This window comes from Squalius cephalus (genome assembly GCF_949319135.1).
Source record: "Squalius cephalus genome assembly, chromosome: 24".
NCBI lineage: Eukaryota > Metazoa > Chordata > Actinopteri > Cypriniformes > Leuciscidae > Squalius > Squalius cephalus.
In genome coordinates this window covers 4,639,241-4,656,953 of record NC_137145.1, presented here as the reverse complement: position 1 = coordinate 4,656,953, position 17,713 = coordinate 4,639,241, and the positions used below count along the sequence as shown (strand labels likewise).

The 17,713-nt window shown below is 36.8% G+C and overlaps 1 protein-coding gene across 2 annotated transcripts; it reads left to right on the top strand.

Moving 5' to 3' along the window:
* The first annotated feature begins 30 nt into the window (after positions 1–30).
* On the top strand, positions 31–17,285 carry hip1r (huntingtin interacting protein 1 related). 2 transcript variants are annotated; one of them, XM_079861253.1, is made up of 34 exons: positions 31–196; positions 984–1,047; positions 1,605–1,747; positions 1,842–1,898; positions 2,028–2,108; positions 2,200–2,276; positions 2,355–2,416; positions 2,975–3,115; positions 3,203–3,260; positions 3,811–3,886; positions 4,046–4,177; positions 4,970–5,019; positions 5,183–5,255; positions 5,337–5,520; positions 6,631–6,719; positions 7,032–7,148; positions 7,959–8,060; positions 8,183–8,377; positions 9,494–9,604; positions 10,382–10,576; positions 11,539–11,689; positions 11,776–11,862; positions 11,934–12,041; positions 12,960–13,096; positions 13,188–13,298; positions 13,375–13,433; positions 13,522–13,552; positions 14,039–14,101; positions 14,186–14,286; positions 14,373–14,478; positions 14,562–14,685; positions 14,810–14,871; positions 16,503–16,832; positions 16,939–17,285. In XM_079861253.1, exons 1-34 carry the CDS (start codon positions 101–103, stop codon positions 16,945–16,947), a joined length of 3,582 nt encoding a protein of 1,193 aa, XP_079717379.1. In that variant the 5' UTR covers positions 31–100; the 3' UTR covers positions 16,948–17,285. The 2 variants fall into 2 exon arrangements, with proteins under 2 accessions (XP_079717379.1, XP_079717378.1); XM_079861252.1 differs by having other exon boundaries at positions 6,631–6,725.
* The last annotated feature ends 428 nt before the right edge of the window (positions 17,286–17,713 follow it).

Genomic DNA, 17,713 nt, shown 5'->3' with positions numbered 1-17,713 from the left:
CAGGTAGATCTCAGGTGTGTGTGTGTGTGTATGTGTGTGAGAGAGAGAGAGTTCGTCGGGACTCTGAAACAGACTGGTTTAGTCTGAGGAAGAAGTAAACATGGCCTCAAAGAAAACCGAATCGAAGAAAAACGAGAAAACGGATAAATCTGAAAAGGCTTTAGCTGCGGAAAAGGAGCAATTCGTCAAACTACAGGTGAGATTTACCCACAGTTTTACTTCATTCAACGTGCATTTGATGTTCAGTGGCCACTGTTTGTCAAATAATTTATTACTAATGATACTTTCACTGATAATCTTTTTTTTTAGTTTGTTTCTTTTTCTTTCAATAATAAAATAATGTAATATGACAGTAAACAATGATAATATTCCCCACTTTTAAATCTCCACATTACACGCTTCGCGTCGTCACCGCGACATTATTAGCGTAGTCGTTATTATATTTTAATACACTAGTTTTCATTTACATTCTGTGGATTTTGGACATACGTCGTTATAATAAAATGTTTTTTTGGACGTGTACCACGGTGATAAAATGCTTTTTGGTATGTACCACAGTTTGTACCATGTTTTTGGGGGGCCTGATATACTAGTCAGTTTAATACCATAAACTTTATTGGGTATGTACCTTTGTAATTCCATTTGTACCATGGTAATATATTTTACCATAGTAATATCTCTTTTTATATGCACCATGCATGATATTATTTGAAGTAGGCTACTGTTGGAGCACTACCATGTTATTATTATATTACTAAGACCCAATACTTTTAACTGTACTTTTGTTTGTAATGGTCAAACATGTAAGATGAGACTCCGATGCTATACCTGGCAACAATTATTTAGTGGTTATTAATTTGCATTTTTACTTCATTGCATTTGTAATGTGTGTTATTTAACGTTTTAAAATGTGTCATATTCATTCAGCATTACTTGTGTGCATCATTTAATATCTATAAATCTTTATTTCATCTACTTTACAGCTTCAAAGCATCTCCAAATCCATCACCAGCGCAGAGGCCCCTATCAAAGAGAAATATGGACGCAGTATCCTTTAGTATAGTTTTAATACAGCATATTGTTAGTCTGATGCGGGGAGGAAGTTTAATTCATATATCTCCAATTTATAATCATTTGTGTGTTGTAATGAGCATTACACACAGATGTCCATTATTTACAGTAATAGTATATCCTTACTCAGTTAATCTGTCAGTCAAATTTATGTTTAGCGCTTTTCACAATAAACATGGTTTCAAAGCAGCTTTACAGACAGTAATGACTTTAATGTTTATAATATCTTGATATCTTCATGTTGCATTTAGCAGATTAGAGCTTGTCGATAATGTTTACAATACATTTTGCAATGTCACAAGCAATCAACCAGTTGAGATTTCCTATATTAGAGTATATATCGCCCAATATACACTGTATGTATGCAAATAAATTTGGACATACTTGTATTTCTTACTTTATATAGTAAGCTTTAATATAGTTACGAGTTAATAGTAAGAGTTAATATAGTTACATTTAAAGTAGACAGTTGAAATTTGCTCTGTATCATCTTTGATATCTGGACTAGTACATTGTCCTAAACATTTGTCCAGAGATTATTTTAGGCACACATAAGGAAGGCGGCGCCGTCACGTTCTGGTCTCATGCCGTGAGTCTGCCGCTGTCCAGCAACGCCATCCTCAGCTGGAAGTTCTGCCACATGGTGCACAAACTCCTCCGAGACGGCCATCCCAACGTCAGTCCCGTCTACCACAGTATCATCAGATGGCTTTAAGTTTACTTTATTCATCTAAAATTACCCTACACATTTTTGTTTTACTTTCTTTCAGACTTTACGAGACAGCAGAGGTCACACTGCAGGCATTGGACAAATGGGAACATTATGGGTGAGCGTCTAAAATTATCTGGATGTTATACAGTCATGTATAACATATTTACATCATCTCATATAAATCGATTATTCTTGCATGTGAATCTTTTAACTTCAATTTTGTATGTGTTTGCTATGTTTTTAGGGGAATCTACATGATAGATATGGACATATTGTTGCGCTTTACGCCAAGCTGCTGTGTATCAAAATCGATTTCCATTTAAAGGCAGGCTTAATGTTTCCTTTAATAACATTTGAGTTCATCAAAACATATACTATCCCGTTTATATATATATATTGTCCTGTTTCCCCCACAGCATCTGGAAATCCCACCAAACCTTGAAACTCCTGAGGAAGTTCTTGATAAAGCCATCGCTATTGATATCAACAAAGTGTAAGGGCATTGCTTATGATTTAGTTTCCTAAATGATCTGTTAATGGAAATATATGCTCATGCTTGCTATTTATACAGGTTTGACATGACAGGTGAGGTTCTGGACTACATGGATGGAGCTCTAAAGCTGCAAGAAACAGGTAAGCGTAGTGTCTTATCAAGGATGCAATAATGTTTTAACTCGAAATAAATGCTTTTATTCAGCAATGATGCATTAAATTGATCAAAAGTGACAGTAAATACATTTATAATGTTATATAATATTCCATTTCAAATAAATGCTGTTCTTTCTATTTATTTATCAAAGAATCCTGGAACAAAAGTATCATTGTTTGCACAAAAATATGCAGCAGCACAAGAGTTTTCAACATTGATAATAATAATACATGTTTCTTAAGCAGTAAATCAGCATGTTAGAATGATTTGTGAACGATAATGTGATACTGAAGACTGGAGTAATGATGCTGAAAATTCAGCTTTGATTACAAGAATAAATTACATTTAAAAAAATATTAAAATAAAAAAAATAGTTTTTAACAAGAAATGTTTCACAATATGACTGTTTTCACTGTATTTTTGATTAAATAAATGCAGCCTTGATGAGCAGAAGAGACTTCATTCAAAAATCGTATAAATCTGTTCGATTTTTAATGTTTGTATGTATAATTTATAATTTTTTTATTTATTTTTAAATGCAGTTTTCCGGCAGATGGAGTCCAGCTCCACCAGCTCTACCACTGCGGTGGGTCAGTGCCGTCTGGCACCGCTGGTTCTGGTCATTCAGGACTGTGGTCCACTCTACCATTTCCTGGTCAAGCTCCTGTTCAAGCTGCACAGCCGTGAGTCATGTTCTTTACATGCTTCTCTCTTTATTTAAGTGAATGATTTTCATTGAGTTCAACAGCCGTTGTGCATATGTGTCACAGGAATACCGACGGACGCTCTGTTAGGACACAGAGAACGATTCCGCGAGCAGTTCAACAGGTAACGGTGGTCTGCAGTCAATTTTGGTCAATACCAACAGCCAATGACCAATATTATGGTTCATATATTTATTTAAATAAACAGCTTTGAAACCAAAGCTCCAATCTAGAAATTTGAAAGTAAAATCAGACATCAAAACACTTTAAAGGAAAGTTCACCCAAAAAAAATGAAAATCCTGTCATCATTTACTCACCCTCATGCCGTTCCAAACCCGTAAGCCTAAATTCAATCTCTTCATAAAGCGATTGAGTCTCTTCAGAAAATTTGAACTAAACCACTCAATTCACATGAATTAGTTTTACGATCTCTTTATGAACTTTTTGAAGCGTCAGAGTGGTAGTTGTGTAGCCGTCAATGGAGGGACAGAAAGCTCTCAGATTTAATTAAAAAGATCTTCATTTGTGTTTCGAAGATGAATGAAAGTCTTGCGGGTTTGGAACGACATGAAGGTGAGGAATTAAAAACTTTTTGGGTGAATTTTCTCTTTAATGTTTGACCTATTGTTGATGTTGACCATATAGTTTATTGGTCTGCCTTTGTCCTCCACAGTTTGACACAGTTTTTCGAGAGAGCGAGAGGGATGGAGTTTTTCAAAACTATCATTCAGATCCCTGATCTTCCTAATGTAAGATTTTCACATCCATATTTAATCAAATTTCAAATGTTGACTGAAAACTTTTTCACAAAATCCTATAAAAGAAACAATAATTGTCATATTGCGTAACATGTTGGACAAATGCATATGAATAAATGCTGCTTAAATTAAAGTTCCTGAATGTTTTAGGAGCCTCCAAATTTCCTGCGTGCGGCTTCACTCGCTGATCACGTGAAGCCCGTGGTCGTTCAGAACGAGAGAATCCCGGACGACGATGATACGGAGACGCAGCTGGGTTTTGGTGAAGGACAGTACCAGATGGTAAACACAGCCTGGAGTGCTCAAGCTTTAGCTGTAGGCCAGTAGATCGGCTCGCAGAAGATCTGAAAGGGCTGGTATAATGTCCTTTTCACAAGATGTAAAATAAGTCTATGATGTCCCCAGAGTGTGTATGTGAAGTTTTAGCTCAAAAGATATTTTTATATAGCATGTTAAAGTTGTCACTTTTTGAGGGAGAGCAAAAAACGCACCGTTTTGTGTCTGTTCCTTTAAATGCAAATGAGCTGCTGCTCCCGGCGCAGGGGGTGGAGCTTCAACAGCTTGCACTCACACAGACATGCACTGAAAATTTCAAAAAACGTTTAGCCTTTTATGTTCAAACCGGAGTCAGACAATGATGGAGAGACTCAAGAAGAAGTGACAACATGTAGAAGCAACAGGACATTTCTGAATGGTAGTTGATGAATTTATGTAACTTATGTGTAGTTATCTTCTAGTCATTGATTAGCATATTCTGTCATGATAATCTATAAATCGTGTTCAGGGGGCGGGGTTTATGTAAATGTTAGGGTTGGTGATGTCACTAACCCGGGAGGAATGTTGTGTAGTCTCTACCAGCCGTTTGTTGTAGTCCTTAAAAAGTGATTTCTTTAAAAGCAAATATCTCCCTTTGCTTTGAACTTTGAGTGTTGTAACTTTGCAGATGTTGTTTATGCTCAAACAGCAACATTACACACTAACTAAAGTTAGAAAAGTCAAATCATAATCAACCACCCCTTTAAGAGCTTTTCTACATCTGTGACAATCTTAACATTTGATTATTTTGCTCAACAGTATTACGGTTACAACCAGTACGACCCTCCAAGTGACATACCCGAGCAAAGGTAACACACGCCTGAGATCTCCTCGCTTTATGAGATCTATTTCATATGTATAAATGGAGAGCAAAGTTGACAAAGATAAGTTGTGTTGATAGTTTTGATGTCTTTACTGTTTTTATAAATTGAGGAAAAGGCATTTCTTTTCATTTGACCTATATATCCTCAGAGAGACTGAGGCTGATACACTGAGGAAGGAACTTGATGTGGTGAAACCAGAGCTGGAGCTCATAAAAGTGGAGGTAAGGCATTTGACTTTACTTACATCCGTCTTGAAGAAGTATTTTCTTCTCCCGTGATTCCCATCATTGGTGTGTCTGCAGGCCCAGCGCGCCGTGGTCCAGCTCAAAACTCAACTGAATATGCTGGAATCTGAGCTTGATGAGCAGCGGACGCACAAGCAGATGGCGCTGGTGGAGAACGAACGTCTGCGCATGGAGATGGAGAACCTCAGAGCCCAGACCGCAGTCGCCGCCAGCATTCAGGCCACGGCCGATGACGCGGGCAGTGAGTGACCTCTGACCCCAGACACGCTTTAAAAACACATACATTACCGTTCAAAAGTTTGGGGTCTTAACACTTTACAATAAGGTTGCATTGGTTAATGCATTAACTAACATGAACTAACAAAGAGTGATATAGTATAGCGCACAGACTGAAATTGCCAGGTTTTTGTTTTGCACCGTCAGTTATAGGGTTACGGCGGGGAGTTCGGGAAAAGAGGGGAGATAGAAACGAGTTAGGCTGGTGTTTGTGTAAAGTTGAAGAGTTCAGATGCAAAAGCCTCTAAGTGCCATCTGAAATTTTCTTCTAGAATGATCATTTTTATGAAGCTTGTATATTTAAGTTCAGTAATTTCACTTAAAAGCAATGAAAATGACCTATTAATTGCCATTAAAGTGAAATTACTGAACTTAAATAAACAAGCTTGATAAAAATTATAATTCTAGAAGAAAATTTCAGATGGCACTTAGAGGTTTTTGCATCTGAACTCTTCAGTTGTTCTTGCGTTCCGATTAAAGGTTCAGAAATGGAGCCTCCCTTGTCTGTCGTTCTTCAGACGTTACAATATTCTTACAGCATTTATTAACTTTTGTTGATGTTAGTTATTAAAAAGTTCATGTTAATTCACAGTGCATTAACTAATGTTAGCAGATACAACTTTTAATGTTAAAAATGCATGTTGAAATGAATTAATAAATATTGTTCATTGCATGTTCATGTTCATGTTCATGTAACTAATATTAACAAATAAAACCTTATTGTAAAGTGTTACTGATTTAAAAAGAAAGAAAGAAATTATTACTGTTATTCAGCAAAGATGCATTACACTGATTAAAAGTGACAGTAAAGACATTTATAATGTTACAAAATATTATATTTCAAATAATGCTGTTCTTTTAAACTTTCTATTCATCAAAGAATCTGAAGAAAATGTGTCACGGTCTCCACACAAATATGAAGCAGCACAACTGTTTTCAGCATTGATAATAATAAATGCAGTCTTGATGAGCAGAAGAGACTTCGTTTAAAAACTTTACAGACCCCACACTTTTGAACGGTAGTGTAAATGAAAATCTCACAGTGAGGTTGATCTCTCGTTCTCATGTTTTCCAGGCAGAGCTCAAACTGCTCAGATACACTTCTCTCGACTCAAAGAGAAACACGCCGAGCTGGTCAGCAGACATGCTGATCTCATGAGGAAGGTAAAGGTTTGTGCCTATGACGACTGAATTATTTAGCTGTATTTCTCACATAATAATGACAAACAGTGTCTGTATTTTTGTCACTTGCAGCATCAATCATGTGTGAGCCTCCAGTAAAACTGCACAAAACTCCACAAAAAAACACATTGTAATTATGTTCCTCGTATTTCTGTGAATATGAGGCAAAATGCAAGAGATATTTCACAAACGTGTTGACACGAGCAGTTCTGGAGAAAAAAAGACCTTAATTCATCCTAGAAGTTGTTGAAATGTTGTTTTCCATGCGCTTATCATCATTGTTGTGTGTGTCAGAATGCAGAGATGGTGAAGCAGGTGAACAGCGCTCAGCAAGCGCAGGAGGATCTGCTCACAGCCAAACAACAGATACTGGTGGAGAGACAACAACTGAGACAGGACAACAGCACCCAGGTCACACACACTGCACATTTATCTTTATGATTCCAGTCATTCTTGAGGTTTAGAGAAGTCGTCTTACCACAACCAATAGGAATTTTTCAATGACTGATGGAGATATCTGATATAATGCCTATATGTATGATAGGATTAATTAAATTAAAATTGCATAAAACCAAATGAGACATGCATACACTTGCTGAAATTAAATGTTTTTATTTCATGCACACACTACTGTTCAAAAGTTTGGGGTCGTTTCTCAACAAGGCTGCAAAAATACAATTAATACAGTAATTGTATATATATATATATATAATTTTAAAATATGCATTATAAAATATAATTACAATTTAAAAGAAATGTTTTCTATTTGAATATATTTTAAAATGTAATTTATTCCTGTCATGCAAAGCTGAATTTTCAGCATCATTACTCCAGTCTTCAGTGTCACATGATCCTTCAGAAATCATTATAATATGCTGATTTGCTGCATTAAGATACATTTATTATTAGTATCAATGTTGAAAACAGTTTATGGCACTCTTTGATGAATAGAAAGTTCAGAAGAACAGAATCTATTTGAAATAAAAAAAAAAATACTGTCAGTTTTGATCAATTTAATACATCCTTGCTGAATAAAAGTATACATTTCTTAAAACAATTTGCTAACCCCAAACTTTTGATTTGCTCATAATTATTTCAAAAGAGAAAATGTGCATTATCCATCGATAAGTGTGTGGAAGATTTAGTTGTACCTGATGCAGATATATCTGCCTATTTATTGGCCTGGCTGAAATATCTCATTAACTGAACTTTAATTTTCAGTTGGAGGCACAGAGAGCAGAAATTGAGCGTTTGAAACACGAGCTAGCAACCGAAAGGGCTGAAATGTCCCACGTCCATAATGCCCTGCAGAGCAAAGAGAAGGTAGGACCTCCACCCATGCACATAAATGACTGCAGGTTTTCATGTCTCTTGATTAGAATCTGAATGCATCAACACATCCTAGTAAACTGCACGGGTTCTCTGATCTGTGTGTGTGTTTGTAGGCTGGAGACCAGCTGGGCAGTGTGTTGGTGGGTCTGCAGGCGGAGAAAGAGAGGCTCCTCCGTATTGTGAAAGATCAGGAAGCTGAGATTGCTAGTCTGCATCAGGCCGCCCAACTCCACCAGTCAATCCTACATCAGGAGAGAGACCGACATCAGAGAGAGATGACAGCTCTGCACAACCAACTGCAGGAACAAGTCTGTGCAACTTCCTGTCATGTAGAACAACACAAATTAGACTTATAAAGAAATGTCCTATTAATCCCAATTTTACAGCTTAAAGGGTTAGTTCACCCAAAAATGTAAATTCTGTCAGTAATTACTCTCCCTCATGTTGTTCCAGCCCGTTCTCATCCCAAGGAGTCATATACTGACGCTTTTGACATTTCGTCTACATCGAACGCACATGGCACCCTTTAGCGTCAATATGAGACGCAGATAGATATGAGCCAGAAGGCGCCTCCTAGCGGTCTAACCCTAACCCTACCCCAGACCTAAACCTACCCATAACCGAACAAAGCTCTGTGCGTGTCAAATTGACGCTAAAGGGTGCCATGTGCGTTCGATGTAGACGAAATGTCAAAAGCATCAGTATATGACGCCCTAGGATGAGAATGCGTTGGTTGTTCCAACCCCGTAAGACTTTCGTTCATCTTCAGAACACAAATTAAGATATTTTTGATTAAATCTGAGAGCTGTCTCACTCCTTCATAGACTTCTATGTAACTGAAACTTGCCGGCCCAGAAAAGTTAGTAAAGACAACATTTAAAATAGTCCAAGTGACTGCAGTGGCTCAACCTTAAGTCTATAAAGCGACGAGAATACTTTTTATGTGCAAAAAACACAAAATAACGACTTTATTCAACTATACGAACTTGTACGTCAGAACGCAGGCTCACTATTGGCCAGCATCACACGCATCACACACATGACCAGCGTCGGCCAATAGTGAGCCTGCGTTCTGATGTACAAACCCAGAAGCGCTGCGCTGTTACACTACGTCAACTCACTCAGAGGCCAACTTTAATAGTTGAATAAAGTCATTATTTAGTTGTTTTTTTTGCGCATAAAAAGTATTCTTGTCGCTTGATAAACTTAAGTTTGAGCCACTGTAGTCACTTGGATTATTTTAAATGTTGTCTTTATTAACTTTCTGGGCCGGCAAAATATCTTAATGTGTGTTCTGAAGATGAACGGAAGTCTTGGAACAACATGAGGGGGAGTAATTACTGACAGAATTTTCATTTTTGGGTGAACTATCCCTTTAAGAACGAGAGGTTTTATTTGTTTGTTTGCTGTGTGCTGGTGTTCAGTCGTGTCGGGAACAGGAGCAGCGGCTGGAGATGGAGAAGCTGAGACGCGAGCTGGAGGAGAAGAGAGCAGAGGCGCTGCGTGCTCAGAGCGCTCTGAACTCTAAAGAAACCGTGAGGACTTCATCTACACTAGTCTTTCTGTTACTAACATTTGCAAGTGTGGATGTTTACATTTGTGCAATTGATGCATAATGTGACTTTTTCCCAGTTTCCCCAAAGCATTTCATGTCTACTACCCATATTCACCAGCATATGGACTTTTGTATTAGTGGTTAACCAATATCTGATGCTGATACAACATTTAGAGAGTAGGCTGACTGATAGCTGATATAGTACTGAAATATGATATATAATACAATTTAAAATAGCAAATATTAATAGAATATTTTATTATAATAATATAATATAATTAATATAAGGCATAGACTTTAATATTAACATATATATTGTAATATAATATAATGTAATATAATAAAAATATTAGTCATGAAATATGATATAATAGAATTTAAAAAATATGAACAAATATTAATATACAGAATTTGTAATGTAATATAATATAATCAACACTAGTTATATAAATATTAGTTATTTCAATATTTAGAGAGTGGAAATATTAGTTATGAAATATTATGTACATACAATGTAAATGCACATAAAATATAACATATTTTATAAAAGATTGAATAAATAAACAATATATATTAAAAAACGTATATTATCTTTTTTGTCACAATTTTGATTATGCGCAAAACATCGACCCGAAAACACAGCATGTCCAATATATACACTAAGAACTAAGGGGTGTAATCAGTTTGTCACCACTGGGTCACCACTACACCTTCATAACTATACCTTATTTTTTGTCCGTCCGTGTGTGTGTTTTAGACTGGAGACCAGCTGAGCAGTGTGTTAGTGGGTCTGCAGGCGGAGAAGGAGGTTCTTCTGCGTTCAGTGAGAGAACAGGAGGCTGAGATGGCTAGTCTGCGTCAGGCCGCCCAGCTCCACCAGACCACACTGCTGCAGGAGAGAGACCGATCTCAGAGAGAGATGGCAACGCTGCACAACCAAATGCAGGCTAAGGTCAGAAAACAGCAAGGGATTGTGGGCAAGATGCCTCCAAAAAGCATGCATGGAAGCATACCTTGAAAATCTGCCTTCAATAGTATAGGCCTTCCCTCTGTACTTTGGCACACTGTTTTCAAAGTACTATGATTTGGGACACTGATACAATCCTGAAATAGTAGCAAATATATGTAATGTAATGTAATATAATATAATATTAGTTATGCCAGTATTTAGAGAGTAGACTGACTGATAGCTGATGTTTATAATATAATAATATTTTTTTATATAATATAAATATTAGTTATATAAATATTAGATATGTCAATATTTAGAGAGTAGGCTGACTGATAGCTGATATAATGCTGAAATATGATATATAATACAATTTAATAATTGTAAACAATATATATTTTTATATAATATAAATATTAGTTATATTAATATTAGATGTCAATATTTAGAGAGTAGGCTGACTGATAGCTGATATAATGCTGAAATATGATATATAATACAAATTAATAAGTGTAAACATTAATATAATTTTTTATATAATATAAATATTAGTCATAAATATTAGATATGTCAATATTTAGAGAGTAGGCTGACTGATAGCTGATATAATGCTGAAATATGATATATAATACAAAATAAGTATTGGGAACATTTAATAATTTTTTTTATATAATATAAATATTAGATATGTCAATATTTAGAGAGTAGGCTGACTGATAGCTGATATAATGCTGAAATATGATATATAATACAAATTAATAATTGGAAACATTAATATAATTTTTTTATATAATATAAATATTAGATATGTCAATATTTAGAGAGTAGGCTGACTGATAGCTGATATAATGCTGAATTACGATGATTTGGGACTCTAATCCTATTAAAGTGGGCTGTAGCCCGGGTGAATCTGTAGTGTGTTTTGAGGGTCTGAATTGTTGCGTTTGTGGTGTGTTCCTGTGCAGTTGAGTCAGGACTCGGGAGTGTTTCAGCAGAAGCTGCAGGACGAGCAGTTCAGTTTGTTGCAGTGTGCCGTGGTGGAGGCCGAGGGCATCGTGCTGGACGCCGTGGCCAAAGTGGATGACCCGCTACATGTGCGCTGTGTCAGCACGCCAGGTCCGTCCTTCCTCATCCTCCTCCTCATTCCTCTCAATATCCTCATCAGTTCTTTTACTCTACACATCTCTAATCTCTGCTTGCAGATTATTTGATCAATCGGGCTGAGTTGACGTTGGCATCCATTGATAAGATGCAGCAGAGTCATGCAGCCTATTTGAGGAATAATGATGGTAAGGATGCTCTCATCAGTAAGTTACAGGTTCAGCCGTTAGTGGGATGTAATCTCTTCCTCTTCCTCTAGATGCGAGTGGTTTGTTGAGGTCGGTGACCCAGTTCTCCCATCTCATCGCTGACACTATTGTGAACGGAGCTGGCACTGCCCACTCAGCACCTACGGACCAAGCAGACCGTGAGAACCAGAATCATTCCTTACTGTTAAAACACACACACACATGCACATTTCTTGTGTTTTCAGTGCTGTTGACATTCAAAATTAATCTTTCTCTACAAAGCATTATATACGAAATATTTATAATTTCTTTTAAAATGTTGCATTTACACAGTCATTCAGTCATTTAAAGTTTTGCTCTACAAAATTCGTACCAATGATTTGCATTAGAAAATCCAGCTAATACCAGATAGTTTTGCATGGTTTTAGCCGGTCCAAGCTGCTCATTTATGGTGCAAGCTGGTCTAGATATATTTGATAATTTCTTTTAAAAACATGCTGCAAATTAACACAGTCTTCGAAGTCATTCAAATTACAAAACCCAGCTAATACCAGATGGTTTTAGCTGGTCCAAACTGCTCATTTATGATCCTTAGATTGTCCAAGATTGCATTTTATAATTTCAAAAAATGAATTAGCAAATTAACATAGTCTTTCAATTTGTTCAAAGTTCTGTATTACAAAATCCAGCTAATACTAGATGGTTTTTATCTGGTCCAAGCTCCTCATTAATGGTTCTTAGACAAATCTAAGCTAGTCTAGATATAATTTGTAATTTATTAAAAAATAAGTTACAAATTAGCACAATCTTATGGTAATTCAAAGTTTTGTTGGTTTGTACAAAATGTGTACCACTGATTTGCATTAGAAAATCCAGCTAATACCAGATGGTTTTACATGGTTTTTAACTGGTCCAAGCTGGTCTAGATGACTGGACTGTCAACCTTAGACCTGGTTGCAACTTGGTAGACCATATTAGTCAAGCTAGTTAGAGCTGCTTTACCATCTTGAATCAGCAGCAAATCATCTACCATGCTACAAAAGCCATCTTGACCACCTTAAACGTGTTCAAGCTGTTTTTGGTTCATTTCTCCATAGGTTTGACAGATAACTGCCGGGATTGTGCCACTCACTGTCTCCAGTACCTGAAAGAGCTGAAGATGAAGGCCACGCTCCCGAGAGCAGACCCCACCGCCGTCCGCTACGTGGTCCAGCGGATCCTCAACCAAGGACAGGTGCGGTGGGCCAGAGACGGCATCTTCAGACTTTATATGTTGCTAGTGTTTGCGTGGAGTAATTAGAGACCCCTTTCCCGATCTCTCGCAGGACCTGCGGCCCAAGGGAGCAGACGTGCGGAAGGAAGAGTGGGCAGATATGGTGGATAAGGAAATGGCTGCGACTTCCTCTGCCATTGAAGATGCTGTGCTGAGAATGGATGTAAGTTAGCACCGTGTTAATGACACTGGATTCAATCATTTGCTATGACTTCATGGGATTTTCTTATGTAATGCAGGAAATATTGAGCCAGGCAAGACGAGATACTTCTGGAGTGAAACTGGAAGTTAACCAAAGGTTCGTTTGGGATATAGTTTCATAGATAACATAAAGTTTGTAGTTTATGTGTTATGTATTTCAGTTTTCGTGTTTTGTTCTATTACAGCATCATTGGCTCCTGTTCGGATCTAATGAAGGTATGTTAAGACTTACTGAGGTGAATGTGTTCAAACATTTGAAAGAAATGACTTTTATTCAACAAGGACACATTAAATTGATCAAAGGTGACTAATGTTACACAAATATACATCTTAAATATATATCTTTTCTTTGAAATTTTCTAATTATCAAAGATTTCTGAAAAAAAGAAAGAAAATATATCACGGTACATAACCAGAAATGTTTTTTGAGCAGCAAATCAGCATTAGAATGATTTCTGAAGGATCATGTGACACTGAAGACTGGAGTAATGATGCTGAAAAGTTTTTGCATTTTAAAATATATTCAAAAACACTTATTTTAAATTGCAATAATTTTTCACAATATAATTCTTTTTATTGTATTTTGATCAAATAAATGCAGCCTTGTTGAGCATAGGAAACTTCATTCAAAAACATTAAAAAAACGGTAGTGCATATCAAGATAAATGTGATTTTGAATCTCTTCCGTCACCTTGTCCATAGGCTATACACATGTTGGTGACGGCCTCTACTGACCTGCAGAGAGACATTGTGAAAAGTGGCCGGGTAAGATTTGGTTATATCAGCAATTTAAGATCATAAATGATATGCATTCACACTCTTAAACACAGGGTCTTGTTTCGGTCTTAGGGCGCCGGTTCTGATAAAGACTTTTATGCTAAAAATTCACGCTGGACGGAGGGTCTCATCTCTGCGTCGAAGGCTGTAGGATGGGGTGCAACGCAGATGCTGTGAGTACATCTGAGTGTAGATTTAAAGTTTTAACCTGGATTCATTAGTGTACGTCTGTATAACTCTGATTTACATTCTCACAAAGTGAATCGGCTGATAAAGTCGTGACTGATGGAGGAAAATATGAAGAGCTGATCGTCTGCTCTCATGAGATCGCGGCCAGTACGGCACAGCTTGTCGCTGCTTCAAAGGTAAAAGCCATGAGAGAGATATAAGTGTGCTTTCAATCCAATCAAATCAGTTTATTCTGACTCATCAATCCTTCATTTAACAGGTAAAGGCGGATCGAGGCAACAAGAAGCTCCATACTTTACAGCAGGCGTCCCGCCACGTGAACGACATGGCCGCTGTTGTGGTGACATCTACCAAGTCAGGACAAATGCAGATTGAGGACAAAAGTGAGTGTCATGGACACAAATGCAAAAAGCATGAAACTTACTCTACGCAAGTAGTGAAGTTTGTACCTGCCACAATAAAGCCAGAAAGCACATTAAGTTGGTTTTAACTTTTTTTTCTCCACAGACTCCATGGACTTTTCTGGCATGTCTCTTATAAAGCTCAAAACAGAAGAAATGGATTCCCAGGTTAGTTTACCAAAGTGAAAAAATGGTAGTGTTTTAGGATTCAAGTAGAGCGCCACAGCAAACCAGTGTCAGAAATGAACTTTTCCCCTGGAATTGATTTTTTTTTTTATTTAAATAATTTTTATTTGTCTTTTATTTAAAATACTTAAATTGAACCAATTACTTCAATCAATCAGAATACTATTAGAATTAGAATAAGAATTACTATTATAATTAAAGCTGCAAGCAGCATTTAGCGGGGTTCAAGCATTTGAGGCCTTTAAGCACATAAGGCGATTTAATGAGTTGTCTGAGTTTTCATTTAGGATTTAAAGGCTTTTGAGTGTTTTTTTGCCATACCCCTTTTCTAAATGACCCTGTTACAGCCACCCAAATGCAAAAAGTTCAACTTTTTTCCGATAACTATTGATCTAGAGCAGGTGTCACCAACCCTGCTCCTGGAGGGCTACAGTCCTGCAGATTTCAGCTCCAACCCCAATCAAACACACCTGGACCAGCTAATCAAGCTGTTCAGGGTTGCTTGATAATTACAGGCAGGTGTGTTGGAACAGGGTTGGACCTAAAGTCTGCAGGACAGTAGCCCTCCAGGAGCAGGGTTGGTGACACCTGATCTAGAGAGTCCAGAGAATTGTCCTAGACTGGTCTGGTTCCGATCGGGCGAAAAACTAGGGACTAGTTCGCAAAAGTAGGTTTTGGACAAAATTTTTCCTGCTTAAATCGAAATTGGAGATATACATTTTGTCCGCCTTGAGCCAGGGATCACAGTGGTGTAAGACACTTGAGTCTACTACTTTTGGTTGCTGTAGCGCCACCTATGGGCCAATCGGGGTCATACTCTGATAGGTTCTCCCTAAATTGAGGCCTACCATCTAGCCAGGTTTCACGTCTCTAGGCCTTACGGTTTGGCCTGCACGATCAGTTTTACGAATCCTTACAATTACAATAGGGTTTCAGCATTTCATGCTTGAACCCCTAATTATCAGAATACCAATAAAATGTTATCAACACCCACAAAAGCCATCTTTACATTGCCAAGGTGGAACAGACTTATGTGTACTTACACAGACTGTTTAATGCTGCTCGAAGTTTGCATACATGTATTCGCATAACAATTGCATAATGTAAATAGCCAACATAAAGTATATCAATTTTAAAATGAAAAAAAAAACAGGAACTCATTACAGGGTAGGACTGTAAAATCATTATTGTTGATAAAAAATAATTAGTTTATTGCTTTTTACAAATTAGATTGGCTATTTTAATAGAATGAAAAACAAAATGGAATAAATTATATACAGAAAGCAAGCAAATGAAGTTCCCCATTACTGAAGCGGTCCGTGTCTTCACTGTACCGTGAGTTATGCTCTCTCACAAAAACTCCCATTACAATCACTGAAGCGAAATTAATCTCTTACTCGCATTGTGTCGGCACTTTGTTGATTATGATGAGAGAATTCGCAAGAGCGCACATTCATTTCCGACCCTGCTGCAAACTCAGAATCAGTTCTGAAACAAAAATGTTGTTTAGACCATCTAATAAAACCCTAGAGGATTAAATCAAGTCATTTTGCAAGTAAAATGATTTGCAAATACCATTTCATGCATAAACATAAACTCCTGTTTGTTTCAAGGTGAAAGTGTTAGAGTTGGAGAAGCAGCTGGCGAACGAGCGCGTACGGTTGGGAGAGCTCAGGAAAAAGCACTACGAGATTGGAGGGATCCCAATGGACTCGCCTCCGGAGAACACAGTCAATAGTTTTGACAGTTCACTGCCTACTGTTTTTCCTGACCCGCCCACAATGGAACTGCCCAGTCTGGATGTGTTCACACTGGATCCACCCGGATTCGACCCACTGAGACTGGACCCGCCCAGACCGGATCCCCCCGCACCCGAACCAGCCAAAACCAGCTCTAAACGAGCCTCAATCTTTCAGAAATCAGGCAGCATCCTCAGGAATCCAGTAAGTTTTAACAGACACTGTTTGCTTTGGACCTGTGTTTCCAGTGTTAATATTGCCATTATAATGACATCCAGACATTAATTTTTTCTTCTTTCATTTCCCACAGTTTAGGTGAAAGGATGTATAAAGAAGAAACCATCCGATAATAATGTACATTATTCTGAAGCTTACATGGTTTGACAATACTGTATGGTGTGAATTAAAGATTTGAAATTATGCCTATTAATTTATATTATAATTTATATAATCATTTAGTGAGTTACTATACTGAAACCATTTTATCAGGTAATTGATTTGGTTTGTTTTCTAGGCTATTTTTGTTTATCAGCGCCATCAATGGCTGGTACTATATTTGGGATCTTTTTACACATTTTAGTTTATTTAAGTAAATGTACTTAAAGTTGTAAATGCAAACTTAAGTAAATAAAAAATAATTAATTATGTTGTGGAAGTGATGTTTTTGTTTGTTGTTTTTAATTCCAGTACGATAATTAACTATGGTTTCTGTACAAAAAAAAAAAAGAAAGAAAAAACATGGTTAATATAGTTAAACCATGGTATTTGTAGGAAAACTGTGGTTATACAAATGGTAATCAATCCACCAAAAAACATGGTTACTACACTTTTACTATATTAAACCATGGTTATTTTTTTTAAGACATTTAAAACATGTTACATTGAAACTGTGAATACAAATTCCATTTAATATTCACATTTAATATGAGTTTATAAAAATTAATTATACGTCATATATATAATTATAAAATGTTTACAATATTTTTGCGTTCGTGTCACACTGTCACTGCTTGATATGTTCTGTCAACTACCCTTTAATACTTTGATATTCTTATCAACACAGTTAAACTACCCAAGAACAATAA

What these genes read in the sequence shown, in the direction of transcription:
- hip1r (XM_079861252.1), top strand. Translation starts at nt 101, where the DNA reads ATGGCCTCAAAGAAAACCGAATCGAAGAAAAACGAGAAAACGGATAAA. An exon ending in GCTATTGATATCAACAAAGT is followed by an intron (nt 2,277 to 2,354) that starts GTAAGGGCATTG and finishes CTATTTATACAG; the next exon opens with GTTTGACATGACAGGTGAGG. An exon ending in AATGCAGATTGAGGACAAAA is followed by an intron (nt 14,686 to 14,809) that starts GTGAGTGTCATG and finishes TTTTCTCCACAG; the next exon opens with ACTCCATGGACTTTTCTGGC.